The 22398-nt window shown below is 45.2% G+C and overlaps 2 protein-coding genes and 1 long non-coding RNA gene across 6 annotated transcripts; 1 reads left to right on the forward strand and 2 right to left on the reverse strand.

The window, feature by feature from the left end:
- Window positions 1-525: 525 nt before the first annotated feature.
- On the reverse strand, window positions 526-7739 carry LOC133170888 (uncharacterized). Of its 2 annotated transcripts, none has more exons than XM_061304081.1 (2): window positions 7471-7739; window positions 526-7296 (listed from the first exon to the last, which is right to left on the reverse strand). In XM_061304081.1, exon 2 carries the CDS (start codon window positions 4756-4758, stop codon window positions 607-609), a length of 4152 nt encoding a protein of 1383 aa, XP_061160065.1. In that variant the 5' UTR covers window positions 4759-7296; window positions 7471-7739; the 3' UTR covers window positions 526-606. The 2 variants fall into 2 exon arrangements, with proteins under 2 accessions (XP_061160065.1, XP_061160066.1); XM_061304082.1 differs by having other exon boundaries at window positions 526-7384.
- A 7896-nt stretch (window positions 7740-15635) lies between these two features.
- On the forward strand, window positions 15636-20650 carry LOC133170545 (uncharacterized). The gene is made up of 3 exons (XR_009718592.1): window positions 15636-16060; window positions 16696-16747; window positions 17419-20650. It is a non-coding gene; the product is annotated as an uncharacterized LOC133170545 (long non-coding RNA).
- LOC133170542 (serine/threonine-protein kinase par-1-like) lies at window positions 17631-20596 on the reverse strand. Of its 3 annotated transcripts, none has more exons than XM_061303546.1 (7): window positions 20460-20596; window positions 19244-20338; window positions 19074-19168; window positions 18946-18990; window positions 18308-18532; window positions 18069-18246; window positions 17631-18005 (listed from the first exon to the last, which is right to left on the reverse strand). In XM_061303546.1, the coding sequence occupies exons 1-7, from the start codon at window positions 20512-20514 to the stop codon at window positions 17731-17733; spliced, it is 1968 nt and encodes a 655-aa protein (XP_061159530.1). In that variant the 5' UTR covers window positions 20515-20596; the 3' UTR covers window positions 17631-17730. The 3 variants fall into 3 exon arrangements, with proteins under 3 accessions (XP_061159530.1, XP_061159529.1, XP_061159528.1); XM_061303545.1 differs by having other exon boundaries at window positions 17631-17760; window positions 17832-18005; window positions 19074-20338; XM_061303544.1 differs by having other exon boundaries at window positions 19074-20338.
- Window positions 20651-22398: the final 1748 nt, after the last annotated feature.

The raw sequence follows: 22398 nt of genomic DNA on the forward strand, positions 1-22398 counted from the left end.
ATCGGGCAGGGAAAGAGTTGGAATAAAAGACAGAGGGACATGTCACATAAAGCGTCTACCACCTTGCTTGGCCTATTTATGGAGTTTTGTTGGAAGAAAATCTTTCTGAAAGTAGGAATGAGTAAGCGTGTTCTACAGCTTTGAAAATGTTCCATGGATGTTCCCCAACTTTGCCAACACTGCCTCACTGCAGCTGAAATGAATCTTATTTCAATGTTTTAGGAAGAATTTTTTGGGTTAGAAAATTAGATAAAAAATTGCTTTTTTCCCATTTGACTGCACGTCCAAGGTGAGCGTTGAAGAAATGATGCGGCATAGGTAATCATTTTGCTGTTTTTTTTTCCCGATTCCACCCGCCCAACCCCTTGAGAGTTGCGCACGTTTCTGCAACAAATTTACCGTCTGAGAAGAAGCCATTGATTGTTTGGATTGAGAAATATGACGTGGGAATTGCGGCACCGCTTTGCTTGTTCTGAGCCAGCAAAATGTAATGCGATGAAAGTAAACAGGGTTGTAACACTCCCACCAATCTCACAACTCTTGCTGTGGGATTCCTATGAATTACATTCAGGCTGACAAACTGAACATGAAAATACACACAAGCCCTTAGTCAGCTTCTAGCAAAACAATAACTTTATGAATAGGTTGTTCTAATGAGACTGTTTTAGTCACAAGTTTACTGTGTTTGTCATATGTCCTTTCACTAACCAAAAGTCGAACCTTTCTCACTTTGTTGTCGGTTCCTGGATAGACATCAGTGACTTTGGCTAGCTTCCATTCATTACGTGGTGCCATGTCCTCTCCTAGAAGCACTACATCATTCACCTTCAGATTCCTCCTGTGTGCAGTCCACTTCTGTCTTGGTTGCAAGTTGAGCAAATATTCTTTCCTCCAACGGATCCAAAACTCATTGGCCAAATATTGCACTCTTCTCCATCTTTTTTGAAGATACAAATCTTCTTTCATAAACTCTCCTGGAGGAGGTTGAACAATGGTTGACTTCATAGTGAGAATGTGGTTGGGCGTTAATGGCTCAGGCCCTGTTGGATCACTTAAATGCTCGACGGAAAGCGGCCTACTGTTGACAATTGCCATGACCTCGTACAACAAGGTTCTCAAGGATGTACTGTCGAGTCTCTTTGCTGATTGGTCAAGGATGGCTGAAAGAACACTACGGATGGTCCTGATCTGTCTTTCCCATATTCCACCCATATGGCTTGCTGAAGGGGGATTCATGAGAAATTCACATCCAAGTGCCTTCACTTTCTCCTGATTCATTTCTTTCATGAGATCTGCGAGTTCTCTCTGGGCACCAATGAAATTGGTTCCTCTGTCACATCTCAGCTGACGTACATTTCCTCTTATTGCAATAAATGCTCGCAGAGCATTTAGGAATGCGTCTGTACTCAGGTCGTCTACTACTTCAATATGTATGGCTCGTGAACATAAACAGGTTAGTACGAGCCCATATCTCTTGAGCTCCTTTCGTCCATCCTTTATGTATATTGGCCCAAAGCAATCCATTCCGACATAGGTGAAAGGCGGATTAGGCTCTGTTCGGTCTACTGGCAAATCTCCCATACTTTGATTCTCTGTTTTCCTTCTGTATTTGCGACATTTAACACATTTGAAGATGTATGATGAGACTGCACGGCTGCTCCCAAGAATCCACCAACCGTTTGCACGCAACTCATTCATCGTCATTCCACGACCTTGATGTTGAACCTTCGAGTGAAAATGTCTGATTAACAAAGTTGAAATGTGACTGTCCTTGGGAAGTATGGCAGGATGTTTTACATGTGGGTGAAGCACAGCTTGACTCAAACGTCCCCCAACTCTGAGGATTCCCTTTTCGTCCAGAAACGGACTTAGCTTGTACAGTTTATGATCTGTGGTCTTGGAAACTGTTTTCTTTGATTTTAGACTCTTTATCGCTTCTGCGAAAGCTTTCTCTTGAACAAGTTTAATGACAAACAGTTCTGTTTGTTTTCTCTCTTCCAAAGTTGTACTTTCTTTGGTCCTTTGTATGTCACCCTTGTATTCTCTGGCCTTTCTTCTCAAGATTGCAAGTGCTCTTATCAAACTGGACCATCCTGAGAACTTCTCAAATCTGCTGAGAATAGTTTGTTCTTCCTTTGACTTGATGGTATGCACAGAAGCTTTGCGAAGTTCTGGATCATTTTCTCTGATCTCTCCCACCTTGATATCTCTATCAGCCATGTTCTTCTCCCAGAGAAATGCTGGCCCCTGAAACCATTCTGAAGACTTCAGTTGCTCTGCAGTTAAGCCTCGAGAAACGTAGTCTGCTGGGTTCTGCTCTGATGCGACATACGCCCATTGTTCTGGCCTTGTGCTTGACTTGATCCTTTGTATCCGATTCGCTACAAACACTTGAAACCTTTTGGCATCATTATTTATGTAGCCGAGAACAACGGTGGAGTCCGTCCAGAAAAACTCTGCAAGGTCTGGGATTTCAAGCTCTGCCCTGAGTAGATCACTGACTCTAACTGCAACAACTGCTGCTGAGAGTTCGAGTCGAGGGATAGTTGTGACACTAGTAGGCGTGACTCTTGACTTGGCCATTACCAAGCAACAATGGACTTGATCAGAATGGTTAATGATTCGCAGGTAAGTACAAGCACCATATCCATTGACACTGGCGTCTGCGAAGTGATGAAGCTCGTAGCTTTTAACCTGACCGAAATCTGTAAGAATGAAACATCTTTGAATCTGCATGTTGGCTAAACTGGGAAGGACTTTAATCCAAGATTCCCACTGGGGTTTTAAGTGCTCTGGAAGCTCGTGGTCCCACTCAACCTTATCCTTGCACATTTGCTGGAGAATCTGCTTTCCCAGGAGGACGAATGGTGCTATAAACCCAAGGGGATCGTAAATAGAGGCGACCGTAGAAAGCACACCTCTTCTTGTAAGGGGGTTCAACTTAACTTGAACTCTGAATTTGAATGTGTCTGAAGTGACACACCACTCCACTCCGAGAGCTCTTTCAATGCGTGGTAAACTTAGAGACATGTCAAGGTCTTTCACTGTGGCACACTCTTCTTCTGGAATAGTGGACATAACTCTCTCACTATTTGACACAAATTTGTGGAGTCTTAACTTTCCTTTGAAACAGAGCTCTCTTGAGTCTTTGATGAGCTGAATGGCTTCACTTTCAGTTGGAACGCTTGCCAAGCCGTCATCAACATAAAAGTTTCTCTGTATGAAATGTATGGTGTCTTCTTGGAATTGACCTTGTCCTTGGGCCGCAAGGTGTTTTAGGCCAAAGTTGGCACAGCCTGGAGAAGAAGCTGCTCCAAAAAGATGGACCTTCATACGGTAAACTGATGGTGATGCTTCCAAATCTCCCTTCTCCCACCAAAGAAACCTTAAATAATCCTGGTCCTCTTTTGCGACATGGAACTGGTGGAACATGCGCTCTATATCACACATGAATGCGACAGAACTTCTGCGGAAACGACAAAGAACACCAACCAATGCGTTTGTCAAGTCAGGACCGGATAAAAGATGGTCGTTGAGAGAAGTGTCTTGGTATTTGGCCGAGGCATCAAATACTACTCTGATCCTGCCGGGTTTGTGTGGGTGATAGACCCCATGATGTGGGATAAACCATGCAGGAGTGTTATTCAACTCTTCGTCAGGGACTTTTTCAGCATCTCCTCTTGAGATGATATCATCCATGAAGTTTGTGTAATCATTGTAGTATGACTTGTCTTTCTTTAATCTTCTTTCCAGACACTTTAGGCGATGCATTGCACATATTCTGTTGTCTGGTAATGTGGGTCTTTCGTCACGAAATGGTAGTGGCATCTCATAGTGGCCGGTCTCATTCTGTGTGATGTTTTCTTTGAGTTTTGTGAGAAACTTTAAATCTTCTTGTGACACAGGGTTGCCATCAAGGGCTCTTTCAGAGAAGTCTCCTTCAAGTGCTTTGATAACGTCCGAAGGGGTGACGTCCTTTACTGTTGTCCTATTGACATAGTGGACCTTGTTCTGAAGCTTTAGAGAGGGCTTAAGCTCTGGGATGACCTTCTTGACAATAATACGATGACTAATACCAATCGCATCTCCATAGTTCAAGCAGGGATTGGTTTGTCCAACTATACTCCAACCAAGATCAGTGCGCTGAGCGTATGGCTCACCTTCCTTGCCTGACACAATCTCTCTTGGAAGAAGAGCTTGTGAGCAGTTGTATCCGATCAACAATCCTACCTCGCAATCTTGCAAAGGTGCGATTTCTGGTTGAAGGTGTTCTAAATGTGGCCAAGCTTTAGCTGTCTCATTAGTTGGAATGTGAGCTTTGTTGGCTGGAATGAATTCTCGTGTGTATGTAGGAGGTAAAGTGATTTCTTTGCTTGAGTTAAGACCACGAACTTTAAGATCTTGCAGTCTGTTAGACTGAACAACTGTAGTCTGGGAAGACATGGTAGACAGTTCTAGTTTAACCGGTTCTTGGTTTGTATCTAGCAACTTTGCAACTTCACTGAGAACAAAGGTTGTATCGCTTTGCGAATCCAGTAAGGCATATACAAGAACTTCTTTGTGTTTTGTAGAAGATGAAAGCCACACAGGAATGATTGCAGCCGTCTGTGTGTTATTTTCTTGACTCGCTACTCGGTTAGTTGTAGCCATGGCTGTAACTTGTTCTTGAGCTCGGTCGCTTTGACTTGATCTTTTGTTACTTGGATTTGGCTTAGCTAGTGGTTGCTTTTGTTCTTCTTTGTCCTTAACTATCTTCATGAAGACAGGTAGGATGCCCTTTACTGCACCTTTCACAAATATTGCGGTTGGTACAGCTCTTTGAAAGATGGCCTGGTTTGAGACAACCAAAACATAGCCTTTCCGACTTAATGAAGCTGATTCTGTCTGACACAGCCTTTTCAAGAAAACTTCTGCATTTGTGTAAACTGTGCTTGGGTTTCTTGCAGAATACACATACCAGTTGTGTTTTTTCTTGTGAAGTCGTCATCAGTGTTTTAACTCCAATTTCTTTCTGTTTGGTAAATTTCAGTTTGTCTGATTTGTTAAACTCACATTGTTTTAGTGACTGTAAAGATGTAACAGGATTACAAGCAATCTTGGCTTCTCTCGTTAAAAACTCAACAAACTGGCTGAAAGTGGGAAACTGATTTGTTTGTTCTTCAATTTCAACAACCTTGCGATTCCAACTAGCAGCAAGCCAGTCTGGAAGTTTGGAAAGAATCTTTCGGTTCTCATTGCAGTCATTCAAGATCTCTAATGACTTAATGTGAGCTGTTGCAGCTTCACAACTGCGCAAGAAATCTGCAAAGTCCCTTAGTTCGAAACTGTCCCTTGAGGTCATTTTGGGCCATGCATGCAGTTTGTCTCTAAAAGCTTTTGCTATTGTGAATGGATTTCCATATCTTTCATCCAGAATCTTCCATGCAGCAGCATGTGCGGATTCAGTTCCAAGCAGGAAGTATCCTTCAACCGCTCTCTTAGCCGGTCCACTCACATATCTTCGAAGGTAGAATATTTTCTCCTTGTTAGGGATATTCTTTTGGTCTATCAGTCTTTGGAATGACAGTTTCCAGTCACTGTAACTTAAGGGATCCCCAGAAAACACAGTAGGTTCCGGAACAGGGATACGACTAGCACTTAGTGCACTTGCTAGCACTTTAACTAAATCTGATGTACCATCACCTTTAGGAGTGCCTGCAGCTTGGGGTGAGACTTGTTCAAGCAGAGATGGAAAGCTTACATGTTCAACGTCTCTAATTTCTGTATTGATCTTTGTTACGTCGACCCTTTGCACTTCTGCTACACTCATTTGGTCATAAACCTGCATCCTTGCTTGTGCTGCCTTGAGATCTTTGACCTTTTCCAGGTGCTGTACTTTTCTTTTCTTTTCATCAAGTGTTCTCTGCAGAGCTGCATACTCTTCTTGTTGAGCCTTAAACTTTGCTTCATCTGCTTCTCTCTGCATTCTTAGTCTAATTTCTTCAGCCTCTCTTTCCAAGCGCTTTTGTCTAATTAGTGTTTCTTGTTCCACTGCTCTTTTCCTGACTTCAACTTCTAGTCTTTCTATCTCTTGCTGTTCCATTTGTTGTTCTTCTAATATTTTTAGAACAGCTTGACTCGCTGCTGCTTCTGCTGCAGCTTCTTGATGTTTTACAGAGGATCTATGTGAATGCTCATGAGTTCTTAGTTATGTTGAAGGAGCTTGACTTACTGCTCGTAGTTTGGAAGAGGGAGCCTGCTTCCGGCCAATCTTGTTCCTCTCTTCCTTCCAATCGGCAAGTTGCTTTATTCACAAGGAAACCTGAGATCTCCACACACAGATCTGCTCTGCGACGTGTCTCTTGATCCGGTGGGGTGAGCTTGCGTAACTCCTCATAAACTTTTGTGACATCTGCACAAAGACCTCTAACATCACCAGTTATATCTTCAAGAATGTCTTTATTTGAGGGTCCTGGTTGAGAGAGGGGTACTTTGGATGCCTTTGCATGTGTTCTCCACTTGTCGTAGTTGTAGTTAAATCTTTGCTGGAGTCCTTTAATCTTCTCATCCTGCATTTCTCTTCCCTTTTCTGTGAGTGTTTTCACTCTCTGACTTCTTCTAAGTTGTACTGAGTCTTGCTGCTCACTAGGATCAGTACCTTGGGTTTCTTCAGACTGACTTTGGGGTTCTGTACTAATTAATGGTGTATTTGGATCAGTCATTTTAACGTCTGTCTCTTGTCACTAAACAGCAAAAATGTTTATGTAAACTAAAAGTCACCCCTCGACAGTCGGCATTTGAAATATAAAGGCAGAATAAAATAAAAATGTAATACTGAATCTTTATACAGTAATGTGAAAGTAACTTAACTCTTTCAACTTAAATATACCAAAACGTATTCAAATAAGAGTTATTCACATTTAAACTGTTCACATGAAACACATTTCTCATTCTTGGCACAAATAGGCCAGTGTAAAACAAATGTAGCCTACTGATGCTTAAACTTAAGTGCTTTAGACCTTACAATGTGGCTTAATAAACAAAATTAGGAATAGCAAACGTTACTTTAAATCACAGTTTGATTAATCAACCTTAAACTTGCGTTTTGTTTTCCTTTTTTCAGACAAACTCTTAACTTATGAATGTCCGCATTTCTTATGGCCTTATCTTAAAGTGTTGGTCTTCAAATCCCGCTTTGGTCTCGTGCGCGCGCCCGCTCCGTGCACGTGCCGATCACGCTGTGGCAAGACTGCTGCTCATCTGATCATGCCGCCTCGCCTCCACTCGCGCAGATCAGTCGAGTTTTCACTGTAACTCCTCCAGGTACCAACAGACACAAGTGGCTTTCTCAACGGATGGATTTATTGAATCCAGCTTGTTCAGACTCATAAACACACCGTGAAAACTAAAGGCACAAAACAAACAGTTAGCTCAAAAGAAAGACATTTAACACATAAAACGATTCTGACAAATACAACATACAAACAATACCTCGTTGGCTGAGTACCGAGAGAGGAATTAGTTTCAGTCGTCTTCTTCTTCTTATTGTTTCTTAACTCTCTTAACAACTTAGCTTTGTGACCACGCTTCAGTCACGCATCTTTCGATCTCTCGAGAGATCGCTTCTTCGGCGGAAACTAACCTCTACTTCTTCTTACAAAGCTCACTTACACTATAGCGCCCTCTGGTGGCACTCAACGGTAATAATAATGAAAATACACAGAAAATGAAAAGAAACGAAATATAGCAGTAACAAGGGTGATGAGCATTTGGACTTCAAAATGGGCCTCTTATTCTTTGAAAAGCTGCAAATTGGGACATTGATGTCATGAGTAGAGACGACTGAGAAAACGCGGCCCTGTTTACACAATCGGCCGAGCGGTGTTTACTTTCAAGTCCGAGGGCTGTCGCCTAGCTGTCTCAATCTGACTTGTTTTCGGCCGATTAAATCTCTCGATATATTGTTTTCTTTTATTATTGGAGGATTTCTTTGTGCGTCTGACAAAAGAAATGAGAATTCGAATGTCGGCCTGCCTTCGTGGTACTGAACCATTTTGACCATCAAAATGATGCTGCTAGCATTAGCTATCAATGCGGACATGAGATTTATTCAGCTGCTAGCCAGCTAGCTATAGCAGCTTATTGTTTCTTTTAGAATGTGTTTTTTTTTTTTTTTTACGTCATTAGATTGTTTCACTCTGTAAACGAAATTGTATTGCTTTGCTTCATTTATGACTATGAACTGAACTCTTGTTGAAATATTGGTTCATGTTCGATTTGGGGAGATGTAAACTTTTCAGGTGTACTAATTGGCCAAGGTTGCGAACGTGCGTGGCTAATTAGCGATTCGTAGCAAATCCACGATACTTCGATCCTATTAGTCTATGAGGCGCCATCGATCTACGCTTTGTGCTGAACAGGCTAAAAGTTGCTGTGGGAATAGAACACATTTGATGCCTCCGCTTTTCTACCCATCGGGAGTCCGCGTGTCATCACACTCTTTGTTTTTAGCAACTTTTATTACACATTAGACAATTGCGGCTCCACATTTTTTATTACCCAATTTTAGGTCTGTCATCATATTTTTTTTTGTCAGACACTGAACTGCAAAAGATGTTTGCGCTGACACAGCCAATTTGCTTGTTTTGAGTCTCGCACATTTTTCTGCTGTCCCACTCGTGGCCGTCGTGTCCCTCCGTGGCACCCCGCTCATCAAACAATGCGGGCGTTCATTTCTCGAGCAAAGTGACGATGGGTACCGATCGATTTTTGGCTGTGGACTTGGTTTGCCACTTGAGTGGCTCATTCGATTCATTATTAGCGAGGCGTCTACTTTCTGGTGATGGATGATTCCAATAAGCTCTCGTGCGGCTTTTGCCTTTGGAGCCCCCTACTTGATTCCAATTTTTGTCTTTTTTAAGCCAATCTTTAAATTACTGTGCTTAAATCAATTTCTCATCCGGTCGAAGTGCTTGAATGGTTTAAAAATGTTAAGAATGGCTCCTATTGAGCTCATTTGGTATCAACACGAGCACACTTGGAGCTTGTTTCATCTTGGGGTGGTATTTTGGTCTCCAATCTTTACGTAACATGCCGTTTATCTTTGAGCCGTGCTCAAAAAGACTTGTTTCAAGTGAGCATTTTCTTTTCTGTGTCGCAAGTCAACTTGTGACGACTTTAAGCCACTTTACAGACGGCCACCCTCGCTCGGAAGGTGATAAACCCTTTCAAAATGGCTCCCCCGCCGCTTTGCTTTATTCCACTGCTGGAGGGCGAGCAAAGTTAGGCCACAGTCTTCTTGTCTTTTGTTGTTTCTCGCAAACTTCTCTGATGCTTTCATGCGTTGTGATCCCTTCTCAAACACGGCCAGATCTTTCTTCTTCCCCGACCGCCCTCGAGCAAGCAGACAAACTCGGGCTACATCAGACGGGCAAGTTGAGCGCCGCTTCTCCAAAAAAGTGCTGACGGATGGCTGGCAGATCTTTGGGGAGGAGAAAGACCTTGTTAGCCTTTGAAAGATGGGCGCCGATTTATTTTGCTAAGTCGACGTCGTCAGTGCCGCTTGCGTCTTTTATGGCAAAGGAGGACAGATGGATGGAACCATTTCAGTAGCATACGTATTTTAGCTGAACAGTTTTGTCATTGATGAATTGCATTTTTTGCGTATTTGAATGTTTGTATTGAAGTGGCTAACTTGATCACAGCAAGCCTTTAATGTGGCACTTTGCCGACCGACTTTGAGGATGACCTCCAGCCTCTGTGTTTACTCTTGCTGCGAGAATAAATGGAAAGCAGCCTATGGATTAGCATTAAGCGGGAGTTGACGCGGCGCTCGCTCGCTCGTAAAGCGGCCACCGACTCCCTTCGGAGAAAACGATCAGATTCATCGCAGGCTAACTTTATAATTATTTACTCCATTAGCCATTAGTGGGCCACACAAAGTGCAGCCACTCGCGAAATGAGAAACTTTATCTGGGATGCTCCGGAGCATTCTCAAAGAAAAAAAAAGAAAAGAACACGGCACATCCAACGCAGGTTCAGAATGAGAGGACGGACAATGTTGCGCAATATTTCCACACCATCACGCACACGGGCAAGCGTTGCATCATCAAGGGCAACGGCGAGCGTTGAATGCAAGGGCCCAAAGGAACATGGGAGCCCACTAACTCGCGCTCTTAATAGATTTTCCTTTGAGGTTTGGAGCCGCTTCTAAAGGCTCGCGGTGTTGTCGGCTTGCGTGTTTCCGCTGGCCACCTGGCCGTGCTCCCTGATGACTCCTTTATCCTCGCAGTGGCCCAATTTGCTCCTCTTTGAAATGTTTGTCAAAGTCCCGACATGCAGACTGAGCAGCGTTTGTTGGATTCTTCTGGACTTTCTAAAGAAGCAATCTCGGGCCACCTAAACGAATCCCGCGGCTGTCAACTCAGTCTGGGCGCTCGAGCTTGACAGACGCGGAAATTCGAGCAGGATTGAAGTTTGCAACTCTGCACTTGCTTGTCGAGCAAACTTTTGTGATCGCAAGTTTCCACAGCATCTTTGAATCTTTTGACAGCGGCTGGACGGAAGGAGCCTCAAGTTTGCTCCCACGGAGAGGGCGGCGCTACGCCAGGCGCCAATTATTTCCATTGTTCCTCATTTCAGCCGGGGAATTCTGAAATCTTGACTGGGGAGGAATGCCTTTGCAGTTTCAGGGCACATTTCACACTTTATTTAGAAATGCCTCATGGGAGAGCATCATTATTGCTTGAAGAATAACTGTGCATTCTCACATCAAATATGTTTTTCATTTTAATATAAAATAGCCCAAGGAAAATCCGGTGTATGCAAATGTTGTTTTGGAATTCATCTGATTTGATGGATGAGTCACCATCAATATTGCAGGCCAGGCTGGACCAGGCTGTTAAGGTGATTGAATGAAGAAAAGCAGGTGGCGTAAACCTCCGGCATGCACTTATGAAAATGAAACAGAAGCCCAACATAGCTGCCGGCTTCTCAGGCTAAAGTGCTTAATGCATCGAGGATAAAAAAAAAAGCAACGATTCTCCCTTGTGCCTCAAATGACGAGCGTGCAAACGCAATTTCGAACGAATCTTTTGAAAAAGGCTTTGTGGCTTTGAGAGCAGGCCAGAAAAAAAATCTGGAGTTGAGATGAACGTACTGGGAGTTCAACATTCACCAGCACTCTGTTGTTTGTCAGTCACGCATTGAACTGAAAATACCTTTTTCTTTTTTTTTTTGCATTTCCACATGCGCCGCCTCCAAGGCTTTTTTTGACTGAAAAGTTGAATGAGGAACCAATACAGCAGCACTTTGGCGGTTGCTCAGATCAAATCAAGTTCCCCGCTCATTGAACGTGTGATCCTTATTCAAGATTCAAGAGTTTTTATTCGCCATGTTTGAGCGTACCAAACAAGGAACTTGACTTCGGTAAATCACAGCCTCTGTTCAACATTTAGGTGACTTACAACACTCGGGACAGGTGAAAAATGGCAAATATTCTCAAACATCCCCTGATCTTAAAGTCCCAAGAGGGCAAGGAAAAACTCAAAACTCCAGCTAGGGGAAATGAGAAACCTTGAGAAGAGACCACAGATGGGAGGGTCCCTCTTCCAGGATGACCAGGCTGCAATGGATGCAGAGAGGGCACATAGTACAAACAGTGTAGACAATTCAAAAAAGGTGTGGAGAGCAGAATGTTATTGCACAGTAATGACTCTGAGACTCTAAGAGTGATGTGATTTCAACAGAGCAACAGCCTGGGGGAAGAAGCTGTCTATGTCTGCTGGTTTTGGCGTACAGAGCTCTATAACGCCGTTTGCAGGGGAGTAGTTCAAACAGACTGCAACCTGGGTGAGAAGGGTCTGTCGAGATGTTCCTTGCACGTTTCCTGGTCCTGGACAGGTACAAGTCCTGGATAGATGGGAGGCTGATTCCAATGATCTTTTCTGCAGTCCTGATTGTCCGTTGCAGTCCGTGCTTGTCTTGTTTGGAGGCCGATCCAAACCAGACTGTGATGGAGGTGCAGAGGACAGACTGGATGATGGCAGTGTAGAAGGTCTTCAGCAGCTCCCGCGGCAGGTTGAACTTCTTGAGTTGTCTCAGGAAGTACAGCCTCTGCAGGGCCTTCTTCCGGACAGAGTCTATGTGGCCGGTCCATTTCAGGTCCCGAGAGATTGTGGTTCCCAGGAACTTGAAGGTGTCTGTGGAGAGAATAGTATTACTGCAGATAGTGAGGGGTGAAAGTGGTGAAGGGTCTCGCCTGAAGTCCACTGTCATCTCCATTATGCATTATGCAATAGCAACGAGCGGCTAGCTCGTTAGTTAACGGCTTCTCGTCAGCTAGCCTGCCGTGGTGGTCGCTTAAGAGCGCCTCATCTTTGGCCTTGAGTGCACGCGGGTGGACCATTTGACGGCCGAGGTTTGGACCGGCGCTTCAAGCGTGTTCTATTGGACTTGTGTGCTTCTCACACAATTGTGGCTCTGTTTTTTTTTTTTTTTGACACAATCAAAACCAGCGAAAATGAGTCACATGTTTTTTTTCACAGGACTCGCACATCGTCGACACGCATGCCCCATTGCTACTGTCGCCATGACAACCGAGCACGACTAGGTGTTTTGGAGCTCCTGGGTGCATTTTGTTTGATTTTCTCGTTTGTCAGTCAGGGCGCTTCTTTGTTGAGCGCCATTCACAGTTCACAGATTCACGGCTCGGAAAGTCGGCGGCTTCCACCGAAGCTTAGCGCGTTACGCCTGCTCATTGCGCAGACTTCGTTTCTCGAGATCAGCGTAACGTCATCCCACACGGAAAGATGAACAAAGCACGTCGTCAAACTGTTGGGAAGTGCTTGTGACCCCCAATTATGGGTGCGCGCCCCTCTTCCATTTCGCTACACACACCAAGACCGCAAACGTGTGCTTTGTGCCCCCAAGCGAAATGTTCCATAAACCCCCGCAGCGAGGCACAAAGGGAAGACAACACGTTTAGTGGCCACAGGAGGGCGATAACGCTCACCCACGCCATCAAGATTTGTATTTTATGGGACGATATGCTGATTTGCCATTACACGTTGCCGGTGTTGTGCTCGATTTGGTTCCCCCGTGAGATTTTGTTCCCCCTGCCGCGGGAGCGCGCACGCCTTGTTTGGAAAGCGAAAAACCGATGCCGTACGGCGTCAGCACTATGTTGTTTTCAATAAAAACATGAAGAACTCACGTTTGCGTCAGTCAATTTTAATTTTTAGAAAGGATTATTCTCATTTGATGTCTTTAAATTCATCCGCGTTCTGCCGTTGAAGCGGGGTGCATTCAAAGACCTGTCGTACAGACGGAACACTCATATATATAATTACGTGAGCTCTTTGCATAAACCTCGATGCAAAGAAACTCTTCTTTTTGGGGACCATTACATGCTACAAGGAGTACCGTTTTGTTTTCATGTATAATGCGCAAAATGTAACTAATTTATTGTCTTAAAATCTGGGGTGCACATTACACATGGGTACAAAAAAAAACTATTATTATTTATTTATTTATTTTGTTAATCCGGATATGATACGGAGGCCGCCATTACAGATGCGCTTTCTTCTCTGCAGTTCACTTCAAACACGCTCCATACGAACACAATGCTCTCGTATCAGACGCTTGCTCGATCACCTGCTTGTTTGCTGTCACAATGTACCCTACACAAATCCGAAACATTTCTTCCCTATCGAGTTTGCTAGCGCATGCGCAGTGATACTGACCGGCAGAATAACATCCGGTTGTTCCCAAAGATGATCTTTTTTCCTAAAATAATTTTACATTCACGGACTTAAGTAGGAGTCAAAATTTCGGTGCGTATACAGGCTTTTTTCCAGCATCAACATGGCATTTTTAGGGTGCGTATTATACATGGGGGCGCATTATACATGGAAAAAAAACGGTATATATTACAAAGGAGACTTTATACTTAATTGTGATCATCAGTGATCCATCCATTTTATTACTCAGGTATTTTCAAAGCAAATTAATATTGTTGCATTTATTAATTTGCTTTAAAATGACAGCACAATATACTTAAAAGCTGACACTATAGCAATGTCAAACGTGTTCATTTAAGAAAAAGCCACGCACGTTTTGTGATCAAATCTTTCATAACGAGAATGATTTGAGTGAATTGATTTGAATGAATAATTGAGAAGACATTTCAGTTCTGAAGCCTCCTTTTGTCCCAAGCAAAGTGACAGGTGGTGTGTGTGTTAGGGTAAAAACGTAACAGGAACTCTATAAAAGATGTCAACCCGTGAGAATTTGTACCCCCCTCCCATTTTGAGAACGGTGAGTACTGGACTCCAACTGTTTTTTTTTTCTGTCTTGCTGGGAGGTCTGTTCAGGTAGTGTGGCAAATTTGAACAGATTCCCTCGATCCTAGGCCAAATTACAGGGGGGAACACATCCTCACGGCGGCCCCGTGAGGATATGTTCCCCCTTATTTCGAGAACCGTGAGTGCTGGACTCCAACTCCCAAAAAATGTGTCCTCTTTTTCAGAAACCCAAATCTGGTTACCCTAGTTTAGCACGACAGTAAAAGCGCTTTTACTGCCATGCCAGAAGGGCTCAACATTGCTCAAGTGGCAGCAACCATGCCGGTTTTTGTTTTTAAGGAAGTAATTTTCCAGAAAAGAAACCAAATGTATTTTTGTCTTTGAGCCCATCTAGCTGGTTTTGCTAGTGAGTCCAATTTGCGTGGCTGCCGGAAAACCAACACGCCTCTGCACACTTGCCACACCACTTGGAGCCAAGCTTGAGTTGATTGAAAATTAGCTTGTATTGCACAAATAGAACCAATTACCTCATGCCTCTTGAGGGGCCCTCAAGGGGGGCATGGGGGGGAGGGGTGGTGACAAAGGACAGATAGCAGCGTGGCGGCTCTGCTCACAGCAGCCGCCATTGTTTTTTGTCGGAGCCGCACCCACGCTGTCAATCACCTGAGGATCCTGAAAAGGTTGACTCATGCACATGAAATCATCTCAGGCGCAGAGCCAAGGCCGTCAAGCGGGCTCATCTCGTGCCAATCATTAGTCACTGCAAGTGAGGACGCAAAGCAATCCAAAGTGGACGCTTGTTCTTCTGTGTGAGGGTACTCGGAAGTCAATTTGCTCACAAGCTTAGGAACAAAAAGCCGTTCAAGTTGCATTGTGAGTGAAAGCAATGTTTTGTATTTGACAGAAGCTTTCAACCTTCATCCAGGGGCGGAGCTACACGGTGGACTGCCCTTGTGATTTTCAGGCCACCCCAGTGGTTTGACAAGTGAGGCTTTTCTGCCCTTGTCACCGTATCGTTCGAGGCCTTCACGCGCTTCAAGACTTGAAGAACAAACAATTCGACAATAATCAACAAATAATCTGTGTAAGTTCTCCTCCATCAGAATCAATGTTGGCTCATCCACATGCTGGTTCAGCCTCAGCCAAGCGGGAACTCAAAAGTGTGGCTTTGTAGGCACTCAACCTGTTTTGCCCGTGCTTTGGCTCGCGTGGGAGGCCGCTCGCCGCACTGCATGTTTGTGTTAGTCTGCGTGTGGAGCAGAAATGGAGGAGGGAGGAATTCAGACGTGTGGGTGTGCGTTAAGTTGAGTTGTGCTACGTGCTGGAGTTCCCCTCTGTCGTTAGCGCAAGCGGCGTGGGCTGCCCTGAAGCCGCTCTGACTTTTCCTTTGAGACGGACGGGAGTGCTCGCTCGCTGCTTGCTTGAAAGGGCAGAGTCATGCTCACGCCCTCATATATTGGAAGGTGGCATGTCACGTGCTTGTCTCGGTCATGTTTGAACTTGAAAAAGAGGTGGAGTCATATGACGTCTCTCGGTGGAGAGTTCATATAAGAAAATTAAAATGAAAATAAAACCCTTCCAGCATCCAATTATGCGGAAGCGGCCTGCTATGCAATCCATCATTTCCAAATGTGACACGGATGTGGAATTGTTTTGAGGTGGCTTCTTTCATCAGCAGGTGGCTCTGGCCTGGGCGGCGCCGCAGGACTAATTGGAATAATCCAACTGCTGACTTTGAAGTGTAAAAAGGGTCTGCAGGATTGGAGTCTTGTGCAAAGGTCAGAGCCGCATGCCCGTTTCGCTAAACGCCACCGCTTTGTTCTCACGCTTCTTTTGATTCTTGCTTTGTTGAAAGACGACTCGGCTTGAAACCGGCTCGCGGCATGTCAGCGGCAAGCCAACAAAGCTGATACTTCTTCAACCAGAACTTTGTCTGACTTTCACAAACATGAAACGAGCGTCGTGCGTGAAACAGTAAATCGGGATTTGTTCGATATGCAAATGAAAACGTTCTAACCCGAGGCGCCGTGCCAGCTCCGGACTGCCATTGTGGCTTGTTTGAAGAACTAAAAGCGGTGTCCCGTTACTTTTGTCCACATTCGGTAAGCGTTACTAAGGACCTTACGATACATGGTGAGAAAATCCGTCCTCAATCGGCGTCTCATCGTCTCACTACAGACAACGCCAGAGGAATTTGACCAATTGAGTCCAACGCTCGGGTATGTCCTCATGTGCGTTCTCGTGTACATTTGTGTCAGAGTTCTTCAGCATCAGCCACTTGCCTAAAGTTGACATCGTCATCAGTCAACGTCACTTGGTCAATTTTTCTTCTCTTTCACTTTCATCAGTCGGCCTGTCACTCACGTCTCTGCTCAATAATTTACAACTCTATTTTTCCTTTGTCGTCCAACAGAGAGAAACCACCGTCTTTGCTCGAGTCGGACAGGATTGGGAAACCCGAGCAGGTATGTACATATTAATGTGGTCATTATCTGCGGTGGTAGGGGTGGGAAGCGAGGTCGCAAACGAGGGCACACGCGACCACAGAAAGACAAATGGACCCTTATTAAATTGTTTTAATCAATCATTGCATTTACGGCAGACAAAAAATTATAAACACAGTAAACACATTTTAAACAGCGTAGCAATATAAATCTTTCAAAATATCCATCCATCCATTTTCTGAACCGCTTAGTCCCCACGGGGGTCGCGGGAGTGCTGGAGCCTATCCCAGCCGTCATCGGGTAGTAGGCGGGGGACACCCTAAACCGGTTGCCAGCCAATCGCAGGGCACACAGAGACAAACAACCTTTGCACTCGCACACACACCTAGGGACAATTTGGAGTCTTCAATCGGCCTACCAAGCATGTTTTTGGGATGTGGGAGGAAACCGGAGTGCCCGGAGAAAACCCACGCGGGCCCGGGGAGAACATGCAAACTCCACACAGGGAGGGCCGGAGGTGGAATCGAACCCGCACCCTCCTAACTGTGAGGCGGACGTGCTACCCAGTGCACCACCGAGCCGCTCTTTCAAAATATAATTTTCAAAAATAATTTTATTTTGGTCAAATTTTGTAGCTGCCATCAAAGCCCAAATGAGGCCCAAATTAAGAAGACATCTTTGTGTAACTACAGGCCTGAAGTGTCGCTTACAAGAAGCTTTGTCACGAGAGGCTCTCACCATCAAAACACTTTTTTTTACTCCGCTTCCTCGTGGCTCCAGTTGTGAGCAAACCTGCGAGCAAAGCGATTAAACTGGATTTCTTCAGGATTGGCAGAGCCAGCTGGCGCTTTCTACTTTTATTCTGCAGCTTTTCCATCGGATCAACTTTTTTCCCTGCCGAATGACCCAACCGGGTCATGTAAACGGGAGCGGGTGTCACTCTCATACGAGCCACGGGTGCCGCTGCATCTGCTCCAGGGTGGCCCGCTTCTCCGGATCCAAATTCAAGCATTTCCACAAGAAATCTTCACATTCTGCTCAAAGAGCCACCAAAATTCAAGCGACGGTTGTTTGCAAGGAAGAAACGAAAATGGCGGGATCCTACCTTCAGACAGAACCCGATTTAGCCTCAGCATCTGGGAAAGGAACATGACGGTGTCAAATCGCTTGGTTCCGGCCATCAGCTCAAAGAGAAGCGCGCCCAGATGCCACACGGTGGTAGGACCGGCGCTGTACGTCCGTCTCAGAACGTACTCCGGAGGAGCGTAGCACAAGGTGCCTGCGAGGAACCCAGATGAACGTCTGAAGCCAAGGAGACGCAAGAGTGGGTGGGGCGTCCTACCGTTGTAGTCCCGGTAAGGCTCGTTGCTGGCGAAGCAGCTGCAGCCGAAATCGATGATTCGCACGCGAGGGACGCCGGACGTGGCCTCCAGGAGGATATTTTCTTGCTTCAGGTCTCGATGGAACACGTCCACCGCGTGCATGTCGATGGCCGCCGCCACCAGCTGCTTCATGATGTTCTGTCCGGCGGACACAAACATGGAGTCGTGACAGCAACCGCATCGCGTGTCTCATGCGTACCTTTGCCTCGCACTCGGGCAGCGCGCCGATCCGGCATCTGGTGATGTAAGTGAATAGGTCTACGGACGGGACGGGCCTCTCCATGACCAGGACAATCTGATGCTCCAGATCATATTTGTTAAACAGCGACACGACAGCAGACGTCCCGTCTGAGTTCTTCTTGATTGATGCTTGCAGCATGAGCAACGCTTCGATGGGGATGTCCTTCTTCAACCCGTTGATGTTCTGATGTTAAAAAAAAGAAAAAAAAAAGGTTTCAGTGAAAATTCGGTTCTATTCATTTTTTTATGATAGCCGTGACAACTCGTAGGACTTTTACTCAATCTGGAAGGCAACTTTCAGGAATGTCTTGACCTCTTTGACCTCAATCCACTCAAATGTGTAATTCCTCTCAGTAAGAATCTAAACCTGCCCCACCCAACTGGTCCCTGGCGAGATGTCCAAACAAGTCAGATTGTCCTTCTCGCAAGATTAGATGAGTGAAACTGCCAGTCTTTGACTGGATTCTAATCCCCCACAGCCAACTGTCCTTTTATTTTTTTCTAATGTACAAATCATTTCTTTTTCCAGTGGACCTCAGTTTTTGGGTCCAAGTTCAAATGAATGTCCGTGTCGGTGGAGTCGGGCAAAGTACTCACCAACGGGACCCGTTTGACCTCTTTGGGGATGTATTTGATTGCCACCTGAGGGATCGGAGCGTCGTTAGTGGGTGACCGCGCCAAGCGCTGATTTTTTTTTTGTTTTTGGGTGAGTTATCGAGACTCACCGGCAAGCAGTCGCTTTTCCTGTAACCAGCATAAACGGATCCGAAGCCTCCTTCGCCGAGTTTGTTGACTTGCTGATATTTGCGTGCAAACGAAGCTGCCGAGATGAGGCACGAGCGCTGACGTAGCTTCGCTTTGAACGTGGATCGGCAAAATGCAAATGGGAGGTTACCTCGATTGGTCGCAGCCTGTTGGGAGGCGGTGGACCCCGGTGGCACGTCGCCGCTGCTCTCCATGGAGGTCACGGGCTTCGGACTGGCCTCCTTCTTGGACTCTCCGAAAAAGACCACAGACAGTTGACTGGGGATTTTACTCACCTGCTTGGAGAGGCTCGCTAGCACCGAGTCGGACTTTCCATCGGTTTCCACGGCTGGTGTGTTTTTCGCGGTTGGTTTATGCCTCGACTTTTTTGCCAAGGTGTGTCTCAGTTGACCCAATCTTTTTTTTGTCCTTTTAACCAGCCCGCCTTCTTCGGTTTTCTTGGTATTTTTGCTGGGCTTTCTCTTGGTGGCTTTGGGCGAGGTACTTCTCACTTGGCCTTCACTCGGTTTCCTTGGCTTTTTTCCGAAGGCTTTCAGTTCCGATTTCCTCTTTGTCCTTCGTGGCACTGCCTTCTCTGAACCCTCGGCATATTTATCCTTCTTCTTCTGTGGTTTTGTGTTTGACTTTCTCCCGTTCCCTTTGGACGGTGCCGGTTTTAACAACTCTCCAGTTGGTTTGGCCCTCGCTTTCTTTGTGCGAGTCTCAGTTTTTCTGCTGAACCTGGTTCTCCTGCTCCCTTTAGTCAGCCCGGCCTGGATTGATTTTCCTTTCTGCTTCACTGTGAGTGTGTCCGTTTCTTTGGGGGACTTTGCTCTGCTCTTCAAGCTTCCTTCAGATGGTTTGCTACTCTGATTCTTCTGACAGGAATCTGCTTCAACGTTTTGCATTTTCCTTTTCGCGTTGGCCTTCTTGGAGCTCTCAGACTTGTTTTTGAGAGTCACTGATGTCGTGTTGGACTTTCTGGTGCTCACCTTAGCCGGTCTACCCATCGCGGACGCATCGGGTTGTTCGACCTCTCCTTCAGGGTTCAACTTTGTCCCGGTGCCACTCCTCGACGCGCCATCAACGGACATGTGAAGGCTGTGAGATGCGAGCTCTTTCTGTTCACTGGTGCATGGCATCATGTCACGGCGCCTCTTTGGGGTTTGGGCGCCATCATTGCTGGCCTTTCTTTTTAGGGTTGACACAGCACAATATTCCGCAAAGGAGGTCTTTTCTCCTTTTTCTAGAATGGACACAAAATCATGGATTTGATTCATGGAGATCTCCTGTGCACAATTGTCAGTGGAAGATAAACAACTTTTAGAAGAGGTTTTCCTGAAGACTCACAAGATGTAACAACTCACCTGAACGGCCGTCGGAGGATGCAGCCTCGAAATGTTGTAGACTGTCATCATCCATGTTGTTTCATGGCACAGGCAAGAAGAGGATAACGTTGAAGTGGCAGCAATGTCATCAGTTTGCAAAGTTTTGTGTCCAATAAGAAGAAGGTGCAGTAATGGTAGAAGTGGACGGCTTCCATTCTTCAGCGTCAAAACAATGGCATCAGTGTCACGCCAAGTCCAGGGTGATGTCATCAAAGGCAAATAAAGTCATGTGCTAATTGCCCTGGCTTAAAACCGATGATGACAACATAAAGAATGATGAGCCAGTTACATAAGATTCAGTCAGAAGCCGTATTTGGAAGCCGTTATCACTGACACCTGCATAATGGTTTGAACAAATACAAATGTTAATAAGGGGTTACATGATTTCTAAACAGGGTGGGTGGATTTTGTGATTTACCCAAGAAATGCACTATGCACTACAATGCAGTCATGTGGATACAAATGAGTCTCACGACTCAATATCTTCAATCATTGTCTTTGTTGCAGAGGATAAAGAATATATGCCTGTAAATATTATTAGTATATTGTCTGTCCACATGTGTTGACGCACCTTTTGTGTTCAAAATACCTGCTGACTAGCCAGTCTATGATGTTTTGCATTGTCTGTTAGCATGAAGTTAGCTGAAGTCAATATAACATGGCCGTCTTAAATTAAAACATGTTTGTTTTATGTTAATACAACCGTTAATGCAAAATATTTTTTGAATGCACCTAATCTACAAAAGTGTAGCTCAAAGCTCATGTGTGAATCCGCCCCCCCCCCCCAGCTGAGAGTAGGAGACAATCTCATCCAAGCGTTGAAGTCTGCACAGCAGCAAAACAAACAATACAGCAGTGGTGGAAACACGTTCCCTTGTGACTGTTGTCCTGAGTTACCCTCTGACCAAAAAAAAAAAAAAAAAAGGAATGTTTACAAAATGATGACCCCGGTGACATGAGGGCAGCATAACTTTCGGTAGCCTCGTCTGCCCTGTGACCGCCAGCCGTTGCGTAACTTGAAGGCTGTGCGGGGTCACTCACTCAAAAACAAACTAAAATAAACGCAACCTTGACTGTTACATCAGATTCACATTTTGTTTTTGTTTTCTTTAGTCTTTATATTTTTCATCCTGGCGTTATGTTAAAGTGAAGTGTTGAATGTGAAATTTGAAAGAAAGAGCCCAGTCAGCAAAGTGTACATATTGCAGGAGCAAGAGGTTGCTTGTTCTTTCTCCCGGGTGGAGAGCAAAGTCGATTTCAAGTGACGCTTACGCGAGCTGAGCTGAGCGGGTCACTCGCTCTTTGAAATTTGACGATGAGCAGTCACTTCAAGTGCTAAACATTTTGCACAACACAAGCTTCTCTGGCAGCCGTGACTACCGAAGCCGCATCGTGAGAAGAAGCAAGCGGCTTTGCCAGCGATTCCACTTCAAATAAACGTCACTCTTTTGACGCTATAATCAATAATGATCATTTTGTCTCATCGGCGGAAATGTTTCAGCGGGGGAAGTGGCAGCTATAATTAAACCTTTGCTCTCCCCAATTTTGAAGGCTGGTCAGCTTTTTTTTTTGTAATTTCCACGGCGTGATTGTGCCGTTTGCTTTCATGTGTCACGCTAACCTGCCACGCGAAGCCGCCGGGTCATCACAACCAAGCAGGGACATTGTCACCTCTGCGTTGTCCCAGTGTGGGATGGCTGAAGACGTATTTGCTGACTGTTGGCAAGGCTCACTTCCAAAATGGTGGACTGAAGCCACAACAGCAAAGCAATGTGGCCACAGGCCATCACGGCAAGATCACGAGGCCTGACTCCTCGACGGTCATTTTCTTATGTGAGCTGGCCTCATGGTTTTTTTAAATGTTTTCATTTCTCTAGCAAATCGACTTTTGGAGTTATTTGCCTATTTTGCTGTGAAG

Source organism: Syngnathus typhle, linkage group LG17 (genome assembly GCF_033458585.1).
Source record: "Syngnathus typhle isolate RoL2023-S1 ecotype Sweden linkage group LG17, RoL_Styp_1.0, whole genome shotgun sequence".
Taxonomy (NCBI): Eukaryota; Metazoa; Chordata; class Actinopteri; order Syngnathiformes; family Syngnathidae; genus Syngnathus; species Syngnathus typhle.